Source organism: Lactuca saligna, chromosome 9, assembly GCF_052625555.1.
Source record: "Lactuca saligna cultivar CGN05327 chromosome 9, ASM5262555v1, whole genome shotgun sequence".
NCBI lineage: Eukaryota > Viridiplantae > Streptophyta > Magnoliopsida > Asterales > Asteraceae > Lactuca > Lactuca saligna.
This window is the reverse complement of record NC_136425.1, coordinates 127,913,048-127,933,563: the sequence shown is the minus strand read 5'-3', so window position 1 is coordinate 127,933,563 and position 20,516 is coordinate 127,913,048. Positions and strand designations below refer to the sequence as shown.

Here is a 20,516-nt window from a genome sequence, read left to right as displayed (position 1 = left end):
ATGGAGGACTAGCTAGAGTTAGAGAAGTGACATAAAGGAGACTTGTGTCATGATGGGGGAACCACTTGTGGTAGTAATTTTATATATAAAATAATATAATTCTTTATAAATCTTGATATTATTTAATAAAATGGTGTGCTTTATATAAAATAAAACTTCAATATGGGCATAAAATATGAGTTTAGAGGGTCTAAGATATGAAAAATATGAGTTTGATGGAAATCCCGACGTCAAAAACTCCAAAAATGGAGAAAAGTATGAAACTGACCAAATTCTAAAGTGGGGTCCGGAGCTGAAAGAAGTTTCAGAGTCATCAGGTGGTCTGGAGTGATTAGGTGCGAAGTCAGCTGACTTCCGAGACGGGTCGTTTCTGGGGTGAGTTCTTCCGAGACCAATGGGCTCCGAGACACTCTAAGGTCCGAGACATGAGGGGCTTCGAGACAAGAGTGTTCCAAAGTGAGAGCGTTCCAAGACCAGAAGGTTCGAAATAGCAGAAGAGGCTCCGATATAAGAGGGTTCCGGAAATGAGCGGGTCCGAAGTCAAAAATTCCAAAATGGCCGAAACTCCAAAATTAGCTTGCTATTTCCCGTTTTCTCCTCCCGTTTCGAGTGGTTTTCAATAAATTGAAGTGTTGGGAAGATATGGGTGTTTAAGGGAAACATTAGAAGTGTGGTTCTTGTTACCAGGAGAGATTTGGGAGAGAGATGGTGAGAGATGTAGAGAGAGAGTTTGTGATCAAAGTTGAGAGAGATTGGAGAGAAGATATTTTGTGTTGAATTATCGAGTTGTTACATTACCAACACTAATTAGGGTTCATATTAGATAGTCGGCAAATCTCGCGTGATAATTTGTATTATAAAAGTAAGTTATACATTAGGAACATTAGGAAACATAGCGTTTAACCTAAAATCCTAATACTAGTCGAGTTGACTTGGTTGACTGGTTGACTTTGGTTGACCCAAAATTGACAGCTCTCTCCTTCATCCTTTGCTATTGGTGTTTGTAACTCCATTAGAGGTGCAACACTTGAGGCACTAAAGTTTTCAAGAGTCAAGATCAACCAAGGAATACTTGTTATTATGAGATAGCAAGAAAGGTAATCTTCTAACCCTAGTTTTCAAATAGATTTTGAAATTGTATGCTATTATTAGGGTTATTTGTGACATCCCCAAAAATCACGGCTAGAAAAGACAGGTTTAATTTATGCTTTTAAAAAAATTTCAGACTAATCCTCTGATTAAAAGAGTTTCGGAATATGTTCCCAAAACAAAATATGATAAAAATAAGATTTACCAAAGCATTTCTTAAAGAAATGTATTTTCATTATATAACAAAACTCGGGAGGTCATGTTCCGATTAACAGACCAAAAGCATAAACATTACATTACAGACCTTACAACAATTATACAAAAGAACAGGTCTATAATCTAAAAATAACTTGAAAAGTCATCCATCTTATGCCCTCGCGCCACTACCTGTAATACAAATAAACTGAGTGGGTCAGTCTTGGGAATCTGGTGAGCATATAGGGTTTTCAACCCGCAATAAATAATTATATTTAATTTCACCAACCAACAATAACCCGATTACCCAATCCCGTTATCCTCACTTTATGTCCCTAAAACAACATCTATCTCAAAGGACCTAATCTAGGATTTTCATCGGGACGGACATTACTGCAAAGGGGTTTCCTCAACAGTAGATGTCCTAAAGGCAACCATGAGGGGGATAGAGTACACCGGTGAATACATCGTTCACAAAACCCACAGGTTATGAACCTGCTAGCATTCCACATGACTGTCTAGAAAGAGTCTATGGTCGTTATCCATACTTCGCTGAATAACTAGATCAACAACAACAACAACGAGACCTCTCATCTATTTATCACACATCAACTATCTACTCATCTTCTACCCAACATATTAGTACATAAAAATATATATATTTTTATACATAGTTTCAAACCTGTATAGCATTCTCATTCAATACATATTCCAATCAACAGATGAGACACATACACATAACACGTATTTCATAGAGAACAAATCATATCTATGAGATAAAAGAAAGTGAATATACATTCACACATATAACAACAAAATATACACATAACATGTATTTTGTATAAAATACTACATAATGCGTTAGAAGAAGGTAACTACATACTCACTTGATCAGAAGAACGATCGGGCAGCACTACGGCTCTAAGAGTAGTATTCTTCGGTGAAACTGGGTTCACTTTACTCACCGGGCTTCTTACGGGAAGAGCTTCGGCTTGGAAACTCTTTTCTTCATGGGATCCTTGAGCTTCGGGACTTGCTTCGGGTCTCGGGATGATACCGGGACTTCGGGGGTACTTCTTTGCACGTAAATCAAGGTAATATGAGTGAGAAGAGAGAATTTGAGCAACCAAACTCGGCTGGCCCTTCAAATCTATTTATAGGGAAATATTTGCCTTTGCCACGTCGTGGTGGCTGAGTCGTCACTGCATGCATCATTGCAAGTGGGTCTGACAGACTCCAAAGCTCCTGCCTCGTCGTGGCACTTTTTCCACGTCTTGGTGGCTGACAGTTTTGGGGTTTCACGCCCCGAACTTCAGAAATTCATAACTTTCGCATACAAAATCATTTTTCAACATTATTTATATCGACGTGTAGGTGAGAATACGCTCTACAACTCTCGTTTAGACTCCGTTGGCTAATTTTGAATTTATTTTAACATATTATAAATATATTACTTTTATATTATTTTTAGTAGGCCGGGACAGGAAAACTCTGTTATGAATTCATAACTTCTTCATCTGACGTCCTTTTTCGCCTATCTTTTTTTTCATTTCACTACTACTAACGAGATCTTTGATTCTCGTTTAGATTGTTTCGGCTAAAAATCACTCGATCTCAAATCGAGGATTCGGGCTGTATACTGCTAAGTCGAAACTTCGGAAAAATCATAACTTCCTTATACGAAGTCAGACTTCGGCGTTCTTTTTATGGACGCTCTCGGTTTAACATATCCTACGAATTTTATTTAGATTACTAAGACTAGATATCACTCTATCTTAAATTCGTATTTTACGTCATTCCGTGTCATGTCGGTTCTGTCGCTAAACTTCGATAGGTCATAACTTCTTCGTTATAACTCGGATTTCAGCATTCTTTATATATTCGGAAACCTTGTTTCAACTACTACAACATTATCCATAGATATCGGCTTTATCTAAAATTTCATTTTGATGCTTATTTTTATCCTTAATTTATTTAAGGCACACAGTTAAGCACAAAACACATAATACTAAAATAATACACTTCTATTATTTCAAAACGGGTTACAAAGGTTAACCTTGACTATTATATCAACATTAATGACAAGACTAGAAACATATGCGTTACAATTCTCTCCACCTTATAATGATTCCGTCCCTGGAATCACACATCAACAAACAAATGCAGGTAGTGACTCATCATGTCACTCTCCGTCTCCCAGGTGAGATTTGGCCCATTCATGTGTTTCCATCGAACAAGCACTAACTCGACCATATTACGTCGCAACTTCTTAGTCTTTCGGTCAATGATTGCCTCTGGTTCTTCAATCAACCTTTTGTTCTCATCGATTCTCAACTACGAAAGTGGAATCATGTCGGGAACTTCTCCCGTGAACTTCCTCAAGTAACACACATGAAAATTGTTATGAATTCCATTCAGTTCTTCGGGTAATTTGAGCTTGTAAGTTTGGTTCACAATCCTTTGAAGAACTTTAAATGGTCCAATAAACCTCAGACTTAACTTTCCCCATTTTCCAAATCTTATAAGTCCCTTCCATGGCGAGACTTTAAGCAAAACCAAATCTCCAACTTCAAAAATTATCGGTCTTCGCTTGTTGTCAGCATTGCTCTTTTGACGATCCTGCGCTGCTAACATTCTCTCCCTAATTATTTTTAACTTTTCAGCAGTTTGATGGACTATCTCTGGTCCCATAAACTGCTTTTCCCCAGCCTCAAGCCAACAAGATGGCGTACGACACTTATGTCCGTACAAAGCTTGATAAGGTGCCATCTTAATGCTCGAGTGGAAACTATTATTGTAGGAAAATTCTACAGAAGGTAAATGTTCATCCCAATTACCATGGAATTCCAGGGTACATGCTCTGAGCATATCTTCAAGTGTTTGTATCGTTCGTTCGCTCTGACCATCAGTCTGTGGATGGTAAGCTGTACTTAAACACAACATGGTACCCAATTCCTCTTGTAGACTTTTCCAAAATCGTGAGGTGAAACGGCTGTCACGATCTGACACAATCATTAACGAAACACCGTGAAGCCTCACAATTTCCTTCACGTAAGAATTCGCAAGCTTATCCATAGAACATTTCACCTTGGCTGCTATGAAATGCACACTCTTAGTGAATCGATCAACGACCACCCAAATCATGTCGTGACCATTCTTTGTTCTAGGTAGTTTAGTGACAAAATCCATAGCAATGTCTTCCCATTTACCCATGGGAACAGGTAAAGGTTCTAAACTCCCATATGGTTTCTGATGTTGTGTCTTGACTCTCGCACAAGTCATACACTCGGCCACATACTTTGCAATATCAAGCTTCATTGTTGGCCACCAGTAATAGGGTTTCAGGTCCCTATACATCTTAGTGCTACCGGGATGAATCGAGTACATGGTTTTGTGAACTTCTTCCATCAGAATATATCTGACTCCTCCTGTCTTAGGTATCCAAATCCGATCTTGGAACACCTTCAGTCCATGACTGTTTATACCGAACAGCAACGTTTTGCCCAAACGTTCTTCTTTTCGATCATTCTTCACAGAAGATTCCTCTTGAGATTTCTTTATACTCTCCACAATTGTCGAGACAACTTCTATTCTCAACGCCCTTGGCCTTTTTCTTTCAAGATTGACTTTCTGAGTAACAGCATCAGCAACAACATTAGCTTTACCGGGGTGGTAAAGTATCTCACAGTCGTAGTCCTTAAGTAATTCTAGCCAGCGTCACTGCCTCATGTTCAATTCTTTCTGACTAAAGAGATATTGAAGACTCTTATGATCAGTAAACAATTTTCACTTCGTGCCATAGAGGTAATGCCTCCATATCCTTAGAGTGAAAACTACCACTGCCAAGTCCAAATCATGAGTCGGGTAGTTCTTTTCATGCTCCTTCAACTGTCGAGACACATATGCTATCACCTTTTCTCTTTGGGTCAAAACACAATCCAACCCAACTCCAGACATATCACTATAAACAGCGAAGTCTTCAACTCCATCGGGTAGAGAAACAATCGCTGCCTCACATAGCTTCTTCTTTAGCTTCTTGAATGCTTCTTTATGCTTATCATTCCAAGTATAAGTAGCTCCTTTGTGGGTCAAAGTTGTTAATGAAGTAGCGATCGAAGCAAAGCTTTGGATAAACCTTCGATAATATCCGGCTAATCCCAAAAAGATTCAAATTTCCGTGGGACTTTTCGGTTGCTCCCACTTCATCATAGCTTCTATCTTTGCTGGATCAACTATTATCCTTTCTTGGTTGACCACGTGACCCAAGAATTGGACTTCTCAAATCCAAAAATCACATTTGGCAACTTCTCCTTCTTCAAGACTTCCAACACTTCTTGCAAGTGTCTACCATGCTCCTCTTGGCTTTTCGAGTAAATCAGAATGTCATCAATGAACACTATCACAGATTTATCAAGGAATGGATTACAAACTATGTTCATTAAATCCATGAAGGCTACTGGAGCATTGGTTAGTCCAATTGAAATAACCAAAAACTCGTAGTGTACATATTGCGTTCTGAATGTAGTTTTCTCTATATCCTGCTCTTTCACCTTCACCAGATGATATCCTAACCTTAGGTCGATCTTTGAAAAATAACTTGCACCTTGTAGTTGATTGACCCTAATTTACCTAAGGAAAACCCTTATGGGCTTAAAGACTTGGTTTTGGGCCTATTGGGCTAAGATGGGTTGGAAACCCTAATTAGGGTTTGGAAAACCCTAATGCCATGAAAACCCTAATTTGGGACTTATCGCGACCGCATCAGGATTATTTAATGAACTTGAAATATTAATTAACAAATAATGGCAAATTAACTCAAAGGAAATATTGAACATAATGGATTAAGTCCTTAATGGGTTAGGTAGGAACACTTAACCCTAATCGACATTTCATGTGAAAAACTCTAATATTAGATTTATGGGCTTGGACTTATCAGGACCCACTTTTGGGCCATTGGAATGAAATTGTTTATTAAGCCCCATCACACCATATGACTTATCTAGAAGAGTGATGGACTTAATGGATTAACTGGGAAACACTTAACCCTAATCGTCATTCTATGTGAAACCCCAATTTCACTTAGGTTTATTGTTGGGACTTTCTATTGGGCCTTGATGATTGGGTTAGAAATTGGCCATCCAAGATCAAGCAAATGGACTAGAATAATTAATGGGCTTCAGGGTAAGTCCCATATGAGGAGTTAGGCCCAATTTTCCATAGATGGGCCATAGTTTTGGACCTTCATGATTACGAGATGTTGGGCCACTTGAAATGTCAAATGTTTGGACTAGGCTAAATAGTTGGGCATTAAAATAATACCATGTAAAGGTATGGGCCCAATTTGGAAAATTGGGCCATATGTTGGGCTTTGATTCATAGTTTAACTTTTGGGCCTTTGGATTTGGGCCTTTAGTTGAATCAAGCTAAGATAGGGGTAAAGTAGTCTCTTACCCCGAGCTTGGAATTATGATTTTTGTGTTGGAACCCAATTATTAATTGGGTGATGTTTTGATATTGACAGTTAGGGAATCTGTCATCCAGCAGTTAGGATTGTGTCTACGGGACATCACCAGTGTGAGGTGAGTCTTCTCACCATACCTATGGGTCTAAGGCACCATGGTCGGCCCATTATGTGATTATGTGATTATGATTTATGTATTTGTCATTCTATGATTTGACATGATATGTGATTGTATGTTTTGCATGGAAGACCCCGGGGGGAGCCTGTGGCATTGGATGTAAGACCATGCAGAGTAGCCCATGGCAGTCCTAGGTAAAGACCATGTGGGGTAGCCCATGGCATTGGATGTAACACCATGTGGGGTAGTCCATGGCTGTCCTAGGTAAAGACCATGTGGGGTAGCCCATGGTTGTCCTAGGTAAAGACCATGTGGGGTAACCCATAGCATTCTTATAGGTTTTTTTGTATGCATGGCTTATATGTTATATATAGCTTCTATAGCTAGTAGGATATGTGATACAGGTAGCTTTTATAGCTAACAAGATATGTGATATGTGGATTGTGTGTATGGTGTGCTCTGGGAAACTCACTAAGCTTCGTGCTTACAGGTTTTGTTTATGGTTTCAAGTACTTCATTTTCAAACGAAAGGAGCCAGCTCGATCGCAGCGCATCACACTATGTTTTACGTACAAGAGGTCTTTGGGAATAAACTCTGATATTATCTTATGATGACATGCTTAATTATTGACACACTAGTTTTCACATGATATATTATCATGAATGTTTTATACTGATGGTTTTATGTAATAACTTAATTAAAACAAAATTTTTGGCTTGAAATTTTGGGATGTTACAGAGACTATGGAAATTTTCTATGATATTGAAGGAGCGGTTGCCTTAACCAAGGAACCAAGGGATCATGGTAGATCTATACATATCGACATAAAATATTATTTCATCATACATCGGGTAGAAGATGGACTTCTCTTGGTCAAGCGGGTATCATTAGAAGAGAATCCTGCAGATCCCATCATAAAGGGTCTGAGTAGGATCAAGCACGTTTAGCATGTGAGGAGCATTGGTCTGAATGACGATATTAGTTTTAGTGATTAGATAGATCTTTTAGAAACTTCTAATAGATAAATGTAATTAACGTTTGATGATTAAGTAATGGAGATTTATTTATGACTAATGTTTACTATCTTGTGTCAGTTGTTTACTATTGTTTCACTTTTGCATGTTTTACTTCCTAAATAATTGGATTGTTCAAATTATACACAGTCGATCGTACTTTGGAGGTAAGTAACGAAGTAAGGCTATCATGAATTGGCCTGTAGATTGTCTAAGTGCTTAGACATAGCAAAGGTTTGATGCAACGTTCATGAGTACTCTTGAAATAGGATTTAAGTATTGGATTAAACTCACGCTTATTTGAATTACTTCATGGAATTTTATCACGAGTAATTGAGAGACAATAATATCATATAATCTTTAAACCGAGATACATGATTTGTTTTTTACGAGTTGGTTGTGCATTGATAATGCGTAAATGCATCAGTAACTTGATGTTATAACACATATTGTTGTGTACAATTTGATGAGTAAATAGTACAAGCATATAAGTCAAAGTTTATATGTTCCTTTTATCTCAAGGGGTAAAAGCGATTTCCTGGGCCCTTCGATGATTTTGTGTTGATTTATGTGCCGGGCCCTGTAAGGACTGAATTGATGTGTTCAATAAAGTTCATTGTCAAACAAACCTGAAATCGGGAAACAAACTGTTGGACATTGAGAATGATTCTATTACATGTCTTTGACCACACGATATCTTGCAGAACGGGGGGTTATATGATCCCTTATCTAATGGAAACGTCATTGACAAGGTTAGAGTTCGACAACGGCTTTTGAGAGATATGATTGCTAATCAGATTCTGAAGTCATACTTGTAATTATAGTTATTATACTTATCCAAAGGAGACTATTGGATTAGGTATCTAATCTCATAACTATAATTAGTATGCACTTGATTTGATAGTAGCATGGTCCTTTTGAGTTGCTTTCACCATAGCAACTTGACAGGATAACTTGTGGAGAAATAGGCTAATATGTGATTTATTAATATACTATAAGAATAATATATTAATTAGAAATCATATTATTTAATTAATATTAATTAGAAATTAATTTGGAATTAATTTTGGGGTTAAAGGAACTGATTAAAAGAACGGGGACTGGTTTTTCAAATCATTTATAGTTACAAAGTTGGGCTGATGGACTCCTTTAGAAGGGAGTGGACGAAATTAATAGGATGCCCTATAGAATTTAATCCAAGGCTTCTATTGTGGAGATCCATGGACTACTTAAGGCCTAAGCAAGGAAAATAGGATTTCCATCTGAAAACCCTAGCGACCTCAGCTATATAAAGGACTCGTAGCATGTGATTTTCGGCCTCATGATTTCTTGAAGAACCCTAGCTGATTTTCACAAGTGTTTTACGTCTTCACTCCTTCATACTCTGCTTTTGGTGTTTGTGACTCCATTAGAGGTGCAACACTTGAGGCACTAAAGCTTTCAAGAGTCAAGATCAACCAAGGAATACTTGTTATTACGAGATAGCAAGCAAGACAATCTTCCAACCCTAGTTTTCATATAGATTTCGAAATTGTATGCTAGTATTAGGGTTATTGCTTTGGAATTTCTATTTTCATGTAAACTAGTGAAAAACTTATATCCAAAGCAATTAGGGTTGCATGAACACATAGGAATGCTGTTGTGCTCAAAACCCATCAGTTTACATGAGTCAGCTAGAGGGTTTTGTTGAGGCAAAGTTTCCCAAGAGAGTGTGTAAGTTTGAGAAATTCATCTATGTATTGAAACAGGCATCTCATAGCTGGAATCTTTACTTCTATGAGAAGGTCAAATAGTTTGGTTTTTCTAAGAGTGAGGAGGAGTCTTGTGTGTATGTCAAAGCTAGTGGGAGTATAGTAACATTTCTATTATTATATGTTGATGGTATACTACTTATAGGAAACGATGTTCCAACCTTGAAATAAGTAAAATCTTGGCTTGAAAAGTGTTTCGCTATGAAAGATCTAGGAGAAGCAGCCAATATTCTCGGTATAAGAAGCTTTAGAGATAGAAATAAAATACTAATTAGACTTAGTCAAAGTACATACTTCGGCAAGGTACTAAAACAGTTCAGTATGGAAAATTTCAAAAAATGAGAGCTTCCTATTCAAATCAATGGCAAGTTGAGTAAGACTCTTAGTACCAGTACGAATGAAGAGATAATTGATATGAGTCAGGTCCCTTATGCTTTGGTTGTAGGATCGATCATGCATGCTATGAAATGTGCTCGTCCTGATGTGTCCTTTGCTTTAAGAATGGACAGTTGCTATTAGGGAAATCCTTGAAAATTTCACTAGAGAGTCGTAAAGAACATTCTAAGGTATCTGTAAAGGACAAAAGATATGATTTTAGTCTTTGGATGCAGTAATACCTTGTGATTGACTAGGTATAGTGACACTAGCTTTCAAACAGATAGAGATAATTTTCTTTCTCAATTTGGTTGGGTGTTTACATTAAATGGTGGAGCGGTTACTTGGAAAAGTCTCAAGAAAGACATGGTGGTTGATTCTACGTGCGAATAAGAGTAAATAGTTGCAACTAAAGCATCAAAGGAAGAGGCTTGGCTGAAGAACTTTACTGGAGATCCTAAAGTAGTTCCAACTATTCAAGAGCCAATGGAACTTTTCTGCGACAATGAAGGTGTGGTTTCTTTGACTAAAGAACTGAGAGACCATGGCAAGTCATGACCTATTAACAGAAAGTACCATTACATCGGACATAGAGTAGAAGAAGTTCACATTATTGTGAAGAGGATATCATTAGAAGAGAATCATGCGGGTCCTTTAACAAAGGCTCAGAGTAGGGTTATAAATAATCGACATGTTAGGAGTATTGGTTTGAGAGATGATATTAGTTTTAGTAGTTAGATGAGTAGTTTGAAAATAGTAACAAAATAAATGTAAGTGACTTTTGGTGATTAAATAATAGAGATTACTTATGAGTTTGTTTACTACCTTTGTCAATTATTTACTATTATGGTTTTTGCATGTTTTACTTCCTAAATAATTTAATTATTCTAATCCCACAGTCACTTATACTTTAGGAAGTAAGTAGTGAATTAGGTCAGACATAGCAACTATCATGAACTGGTTTGTAGATTGTCTAATATGGTCAGACATAACAATTGTATTGCTACAACATTCATGAGTACATAGAAATGGAGATTTAAGTATTGGATAAACACACACTCAGAGAATTACTTCATGGATTAAATCACGAGTAATTCTGGTATGATAATTCTTATATTCTTAAAATATAGATATATAAGTTGTATTTTACAAGACAGTTATGCATTGGTGTTGCGAAAATCACATCAATAACATGATGTTATAAAATGCAATGTAATGTATGATTTGGTAAGTAAAGGATCCAAGGATATGAGTCAAAGTTTATTCGATCATTTTGCCCTAACAGGAAAAGCAATATCTTTGGGCCCCTCGGTGATTTGGTGTTGACTTATAATTGTTGGATAAGGTGTCTAAGTCCATAACTATTTCTAGTATGTACTTGACCCGACCCGACATGGTCCATTTGGGTTGCATGGCATCATGCAATTGGATAGACTAAATGAGAGAAATAACACTTGGAGATTATTAATATATTATAAGTTCTAATATATTAATAATATTATTTGATTAGTTTGATCAAGAATTAATTTAGAATTAATTATGTGATCAAAAGATAACTAATTAAATATATGGGTTGATTATGTAAATCATCCATATCTTGTATAGTGGGCTAAAAGGCTCCATGGACTATCAAGTTGGGTTCCACCCATAGGATGCTCCATGGATGCTCCATGGGAGTTACAAACCCATGGGTCATGGAAATGAAGAGTCATAACACATTAGGGTTTAACCCTAGATGTGTCAACACTATATAAGTAACATGTTCTCCACCTAAAATCAGCTACACTAAGAAACAAGAGGGCTTGGCCGATTTTGAGAAGTGTGTATACTCTCATAAGTTCTTCCAAGAGCATTTGGTGTTGTGTGAAGCATTTGAGGCATCACACTTGGGGTGCTAGGCTCACAAGGTTTCAAGGAACACAAACAACAACAAGGTAAGTTATTCTATCTATACTTTATGATAAAATTGTTCCCCATGTATGCTAGATAGGAATATAACCTTGGAGTTCAACTTTGCATGATAATTAGACAAACATAGATCCAAGGTTATTAGGGTTGCATGTACACTTAGGAAGTGTTAGAATGCTCAAAACCCATCAATAATGTTGAGCCGAGTCAGGACTCAATTGATGTGTTCAATTTGAAGTCTTGTCTTGTCATCACAAATCAAGAAATCAGGAAACAAATTTTGGACAATGAGATTGATTCTAATCCATGTTTCATGTATGTATGGTATCTAGTAGAGTGGAGGAATATTTCATCACTTATCTTAGGACTAGTGTCTATTTAGATCAGAGTTTGGTAGTTGCTATGGAAGCACTCTTTGTTGTCTAGTTTAGAAGTTAGACTAGTAATTGCAGTTATAGATTTATCCAAGTGAGAGACTGTTGGATTAGGTGTCTAAGTCAATAACCGAATTAGCATATACTTGAATTAGTAGAGTTCTTTTGGGTTTCCCTCAAACGTAGTAATTGAATTGGATGACTTTTAAAGATATATATATATATATATATATATATATATATATATATATATATATATATATATATATATATATATATATATAGAGAGAGAGAGAGAGAGAGAGAGAGAACGATTTATTGATTTATTATATGATTAATAAATAGCAACAATTGAATTTATTAATATGTTATGAAAATAATATGTTAATTAGAAATAGTATTATTTAATTTATAATTAATCATAAACTAATTAGAATTAATTGGATGAATTAAAAGTGTAGGGGTCTAATTACAATTGTTTAATAGTTGAACGAAAGGTTCCAGAACCTTTCTCCTATGGAGGTGGACGTTTTCTTAAAGAATAATCTAGCGTTTGTAGAATATCCCTTATCGATAATTAGGGAATAGATAATTACCTAATTTAAGATATTAATATTCAAATTAGGGTTATCTAGGGTTTCCTAATCTAAATATAAATAGACCCTAAAGGATCCAATTTCCGGCCATTCCTTTTTACCAAGGCATAGTTGAAATTCCTTCACCACTCTCTTCTTTCTTTAAGTTGCCTTGATTCTAAGGTTAGGTGTGAGCCATTAGAGGCACGGGATTTCTGGTGCTAGCTTCCAAGCGATTACAATAAGGATCTTGTTTTGATTATCTACTAGAATAATCAAGAGGTATGTTTTCCCAAACCCTTTTGTTACTTTCAAAAATACTAGGGTTCTTGTAGGGTTCTTGATGTTCGATTGTTTATTGCATGCAATGGTGAAAACATAGATCTATAGGGTGCATGTGAACTTAGGGTTTATGTTTTTTCTGCCAAAATTAAAATTTTTGTAACATATAAAACCCATCAGTTCATCCTCACTGTTTATGGATAATCTTTAGGTTCACCATTCTCAGTCAACAACAAATAGTTAGCTGAAGGAGAATACCTGATTGTAGTTCTTCTTTCTCTAATGGATCTGCAAACAACATGAGATTTAATCATGTATTTATCTATAACTTCATCTTCTAGACTCCCGTTATGTTTATTATGTTAATCAGAGCTCCCGCTGCTTAATTTTTGGTTCATCTTCTATACCATATCATTCTGCCGAGGCATTTTAGGGACCGTTTTCATTATCCTAATTGTGTGTTCATCATAAAAATTAACGAATTATCTGTTTATGTGCTCACCTTTATTGTCTACTTTAAACACTTAACCTTCATAAATGTTTCATTCTCCATGGAATCTTTTCATTTCTTGATAGTGATAAATACTCCATATTTGTTCTTCAAGAAATAAACTCTAACTTTCCTAGTGAAGTCATCAGTGAAAATAAGAAAAATACCTAGAGCCACGTACTGAATAAATTAAAGCGGGACCCTACACATCTAAATGAACTAACCCTGACTTCTCGACCTTAGATAGTTGACCTATCAATTCAAAAGTTACATTCTAATGTTATAAAGAACAAATTGCTCATGGAACTCTCATGCTCTTCAAAACTGGAATCTTCCCATTTAAAGGCTAGCATCTTCAATTCCTTCTTACCCATATGTCCAAGTTATCTGTGCCATATATTGGATTCCTATGTTCTTCTATTGTATTTGGTTCATCATAATAAACTTCCAACATGTATAGTGTACCATGTTTTTATCCCTTAGCGACAATAAAGATCCCCTTAGTTACCTTCTATTGATGATCATCGAATATAACATGGTGACCCTCATCATCAAGTGGCACCACTAGTATCTACATTTTCTTCAGATCTAGAATGTACATGATGGTGTTTAAAGTCCAATTCATAACTAAATTCATCTTAAGGATAACATCCCCAACACTCATGATATTAGGATTTTTTTTATCGGTCAATCGAACCTTCCCATTGTAGTGCTTACAATTTTGCAATACACTTCTGGACTGATTGGAGCGAACCGATGCACTAGATTCCATTATCCGGGATTCTATTGAGTTTTTAACACTCCAACTAGCATGTCAAGAACACCTTAGTTTCTCCTAAGCATTTTTCATACATATTAGCTAACACTCTAATCAATCTGTATATATAGTCTTCTCATTTACAATATTTTAAGTTATGATCTTTGTTAAAGATAATCTTACCATGCCAAGAGTTTGGCGATCCAGTAAATTACAGTCCTCTTGCCTCATCACTTCAGGTTTCTCTTCGTCCAAGGGTTCATATAACTTCTTCGTTTAGAGGTAATCTTCGATATGTATTCTCCATAACCCGATTGTGACCTTAAAAAAATTTATCATAACGTAACCTTTTTAAGCAATAGCTCTGATACCATTTGTTAGAGATTGAGCACTTCAACAAATGATAAGTGCTTTTCCAACAGAGTAATAAATGTAATAAAAAAAACCGAAAAACCAAAAAAAAAAAAAAAAAAAACAAAGATGCAATCAAATTATGTGGTTCACATGATCATGATGATCGGCTACGTCTACATCGAACATGGGAGAGATTTTATTATTTATTTTGTAAAAGGATTGAGTACAATAATACTTCGTTACACAAATTCAAGGAGCATAAATAATAGTTATTTGATCAAAAACTAACAATAATGTAAAAATACTACCAAAAGTGGCACATAGCACGGTTTGATGTTGTTTTTTGAAAAAAGGAACTAAATGCTATTAGCGTCCATGTTGGCCCTTTACGTGTTTTGATGTTGTTTCAGAAGAAATTGGCTCATGTTTGGTATGCCTAGAGGTTATAAGGTCAAAGATGAACTAGTCTCCACAGCTTAGCTTAACGATACTAACCGCTAGAAAGTCAGGATGCATATGGAGACGGAGTTTTACTACAAAATTTGGTGACATACTTATAATCTATCACTATTTTAAAAAAATGACAATGTATAGTGACTACATTGATGTGTTTCTAAGTTTAATCAAAGTGTCTCTAATTCATATTCTCAGTGTTAAATTAACACAGCTTAGTCCATGGTTATATATTTACGAGACCTTTTTTTTTGCAATTGATAAACTTGGTCGTGTCAAACCCCCAAACCGAAATGGCGGAAACGTTCGGGGGTGGAGGACGTCATGTGTAATATCATAAAAATTGCATCATAGTAATCAAAGTAAACACAACCATTACATTGAATAATAGAATATTTACATTAGTTTGATACATAATTCGAATACATCAAAAGTATAGCAAAATAAAGATGAGACTGTATATGCTCCGTCTTCTCAAAAGTGTGTCGAGGTACCTGTCTACTTATTTCCTGAGAATACAAGCGGTTTTGAAAGAGAGTATCAGCATAAAAGCTGATGAGTTCATTAGCATGTTTTTGTAATTTAAACCTATCATTAAATTTGTATAAAATATTTGTTTACTTTCCAAAAATATTCAATATTTTCTAACATATGTCTGTTACTGTGTTCTGTATGAAAACCCTGGTTACCACCAGTATGTATAGTATGTTCTGTTTGATTTGTACAAAAACTCTTGTATAAAATAATTGAATATCACTAGTAATGTAAACAATGTATAGAATGTTATTCTGATTGTTTGTAAAGTATTGATGTATATCTGAGAAAATCCTATATTTTCCCTTGAGTGTGTGTTGTTGTTTTAATAGTTCTGAAACTATAAGGCATAAGTATTTTCCATACTTATGTTATTAAAGCAATTGTTCATGAGAAGCATATTATTACATAAATGTATCATTACTATCTACTGGCGAGTTTTATGACCATACTAAACTGATACGACGTGAATCGGATGCTAATATCTTTTATGACTTTGTTGCCCGTAGACCTGCCGGTCCTACTGTAGCTAATAGCAAGGTGCGGGGTTGTCAGTCCCGTATAGATCTATACACAAAATCACGTTCTCCCTCGAGGAGACTCTGGTTCATAAGGGTAGTCCTCCACTTAGTTATGTTTGTAAGCGCCCAAGGACATGTCTCCCAACTAGATTAACGACTTTACAAGTAATAATATGTGAAACGTAATGTTCTTTTGTACTTGAATTCGATGTATGTCTTGTAGAATAAAAATAATTATACTTAAATAATTATTAAATATTATACTCTTGTAGTAATGTATATCATAAACTAAATCTGTCATAGTTTATATGTTTACTCATGTATGAAATCTGAATCGGTAAAAGCTACGTATTGAATTACCCAAACTATACCCATTATAGTTTGCCTGAAATGTTTTGTACTTGATTTGTAAATTGTTCTGAAAACTATGCAATTATGTTTAGAAAAACATCCCTTATGCTTCACATATTACAAAAGGGATAAAATATATGTATGTTTTGTGAAAAACATTGGTTTGTAACAATTGCATAAGTTTTAACTCGTTGAAAACCTTTTTGTTTTAGTTCATAAAAATCTTTTGTGCTTGGTTTGTATTCCCCTTGAAAACGTTTAAAAATCATAAAAGCGTAGGGGTATGAACTCACTGTTTGTTGTGTGAAAGCGTCAAACTGAAAGATCCTCGAGTTGTTGTACGTGACACTTAATGGAACCCTAATATCAAATAAATACATATATGTATTTAAATTAGCTATTTCGTTAGATAAAGTGTTAGAAAAACACTTGCTTTCGATTAAGGAATGTTACCAGGACTTGATTGAATCGAGAAAGCAGGTTTTCACTGCTTCAGAGGCGTGTACGGTCGTGAACAAGGGTTTACGGCCGGACGGGGGTGTACGGCCGTGAACTCCTTTTTGAAGCGTGTACGGCCTTTGAAGATTTCAAGGGTGTACGATCGTACACTCAAGAACAAGGGTGTTTGATTTCGAAGAAAATGTGTTCCAAATACTCCCAAACAATTCCAAGTGACGGTTTTTGATGTTTTTCGGAAGAAAAGAAGTGTTTTTAGTGTGTACGGTCAGAAGTTCTAGAGAGAAAATGAGAGAGTTTTCGGCCAAGAATGTTCAAATAAGGGTGGAGGTCTTGTATTTATAGGTTGGGGGTATGGTCGGTGGTGGGGTCCACCTGACACCAACTGTAAACGGGTGTGCGGTCGTACATAGGTGTGCGACCGTACACTCACTTAGGCTGAAAACGGGTTTGTTTTTTTCAAGGACTTTGGGTTTTCGCGTGATTTGGTTCCGACTCGTTTATATATATTTAATTATATAAAACTAGATGATTTGCTAAACCATGAAGTTTTGACGGAAACTTAATAAAATTCAAATTTTATTAACGGAATTTGGATAACGAAAAAAAAAATAAAAAATAAAAAATAAAAAAAAATAAAAAATAAAAAATAAAAAATCGGGTTATCACAGGTCGCTACCCGTTGGCCATAAGGCATAGATTCTTTGTACCTAATGGCCATAATTCTATAGCATTTAGCCCTATTAATATAGGCATTTGATAAAAACTATAGAAGTATTCTTAATCAATTGTTGTGATTCGTAGTTTCTCTCACCATCTGCAAATCAGACTACTCCAACATAAACACTTTTTATTGCTTAGGTCTACATAAAAAAACAATTAACGAAGAAAAATCCATGGCTTTTGTTTAACTTTTAGCTGTTGAGTCATCCATGGGGTACCAGTATCTATTATAAAGCCACAAGGAATCTGCCTGAACAGAATATTCATCTCCATTGCGGTGCCAAGCGTAGAAAGCATGTGTCTGGTTCATAATCTCCAATGTAGCATGCCCAAAACTAGCTTCTCGGAATGCTGAATATGCTGGCTGTGGCTCTGTAAAGCTATACAAAAAGAGAAATGTATAACTTTTCAGTTTTCAGTACCTTTTTTTGAATAAAAACAACTGTATACTCACAAGCCCTCTTACTTGCTTGCCAATCCTTGAATGTTTCCTCCGTCACCAATGGTTATGTATACCGGGGCAGATTGGTCTTTTACAGGAGTGCACCTCCCATTTACAATGTTGTACGCAATATTAGACACACGTTCCTGTACAATATAAATCCATCCTTAATACCCATATATAAGCACCAGATATGGTCGTAGCCCGCAGTCTTGTTAAGTGTACAATGGAATATTTAGTGTGAATTTGTCTAGGAAACACAAAAAACGATTATTTTCCGTTGGAATTTTTTAAAGAAATTTAGCAAACGCGTTTTTTCGTTCGTTTCTATCTTTATTGGAAAACTAGAAACGAAATATACGTGACTTTTATATATAAATGGGTGTGAGCTTATACGTAGATAAAAACCAAAAATAAAAATTGTAGCTTACCGAGCGTTCATAAGCGTGAACATGTCCGGCAAACACAATATCAACTTTTGACTGCACAAAAAATGGTTCAAACACAACTCTCATAGTCTCCCCTTCCATAAAATGGGCATTGTTGCTATTGTACCATGGAGAATGCATGAGAACAATCAACCATGGTGTTTCACTTCTGTTTACCTTCCTTAACTCTTTCCGGACCCATTTGTATTGAGGAGTAGATTTCCCTATATATACACATTCAAGTTTGTCACTGAACACCGAATAATTAACATACATAGCTGTGCCTGAAATGGCACGAGTAAGTAATAAAGAAATTTTATTAAGTCGTTACCATATGCCGAGTAAGATGACAAGATAATTATATATGCTGAAGCTCGTTTGATAGAATACCAAAGCGGCTGTGTGCTCTTTGATGCTTTGAATGGGACATGGTATCGATTTAGAAAGGGCTTAAATAGCTTTGTTTCGCCCTGCATAAAATATATCATTTGCGTATGTACATCAATATGAACAAGTGGAAAATTACAGCATATAAATACATGAACAAGTAAATTTGAGGAAAAAGGTAAAGCATATGTTTCTCTTACGATTTTAGGTTCATAATCAAGCTCATGGTTTCCACTAGTCCAAATCCATGGTTGATAAGCGACACTCCTTTCCACAAACCTTCCCCACGTATCCCACCTTGCATTATCATGAAACGGGTACTCATCTGCATATGAAAGATCCCCCAGAAACAGTACAGTTTCCCCTTTCACTGGGTTCATTTCATAATTGCTAAGCGTACGATTTGAATCGAATGTTTGGCCAAGGTCGCCTACACATATATTTTGCACTTTATCAAGATGAACCGTTATCTCTTGAAGTTGCTAAATTATTCGTTTAAAAGAATAGCTCACCTATGATCCCGAAGGTGTAAGGGACATTGGGGCCGACTTTGGGAGGAATCATCAACCAAAAAGTCCTTGTAGTGTTTCCAATCCCGACCTTGTAGTAGTATTTGGTATTAAACTGAAAGGAAAGAGTAGTATTTCAAACTAAGAAATTTATATATTCTTCGAGCTCAAGGTAGTATAAGTGGATAGAAAACTAACCTCCAGATTATGGATGGTGCAATGATGGATGTAACCAGAAGTGTAGTTGTAGTACGTGTAAGTAGAAACTTTTCCGTTGGCTGTTTGTTTGTTGCTGCTGTTATGACGCCAATAAAGCACAGTGCTCGAACCAGGTTCATCTTCAGTTACCCATGATACTATCACCGCTTTGCCAACATGATCTCCTTGCGTTATATGGACCTAATTAATATTGAGATTGGAAAGCACGTAATCACTTGTATATATATCAAAACCACTAAAGTCTAGCTAGTTCCTAGGATGACATGATATATAGTACCTGTTGAGGAGCATTATAGCCAGAAGGAATACGGAAAACATCACTCTCAAGAGGCATATCCAGGCTCTTTTCTTCGTTTCTAATAAACGTGCTAGTAATCCCTCCTTTAGATAACAAAAATGTTTCACTGCCACCTATCAAAACCCATAGAAATGCAAAGGAGAAATGCCGATAAAACTTCATCCGTAACGTTCTTTAGTCAAAACATACCAACAAGCGTACAAGTGGGTGCTTATATATGTTTTATTATGATGTAACTATTTTAGATGCTAGCGTACAAATTTTTCCTCCAGAAAAAACAAGATGGGGAACAAAATCCTCGAAGACTATAATTTATATATCCCCAAATCAATATATATGTTATTATTCGAATGAAACAACATATTGGATCAAACAACAAGGATGAAATGCTTAATTTGTTTGGAGTGTGGACTAATAATCTTAGAAAAATACATGTGTGATCAATATGACTC

General features: G+C 35.9%; 1 protein-coding gene across 1 annotated transcript; it reads right to left on the bottom strand.

Moving 5' to 3' along the window:
• Window positions 1–17,965: 17,965 nt before the first annotated feature.
• On the bottom strand, window positions 17,966–20,226 carry LOC145016704 (purple acid phosphatase 2-like). The gene is made up of 8 exons (XM_078974948.1): window positions 20,044–20,226; window positions 19,746–19,946; window positions 19,551–19,662; window positions 19,239–19,468; window positions 18,983–19,121; window positions 18,655–18,875; window positions 18,248–18,369; window positions 17,966–18,161 (listed from the first exon to the last, which is right to left on the bottom strand). The coding sequence occupies exons 1-8, from the start codon at window positions 20,224–20,226 to the stop codon at window positions 17,966–17,968; spliced, it is 1,404 nt and encodes a 467-aa protein (XP_078831074.1).
• Between the last annotated feature and the right edge of the window lie 290 nt (window positions 20,227–20,516).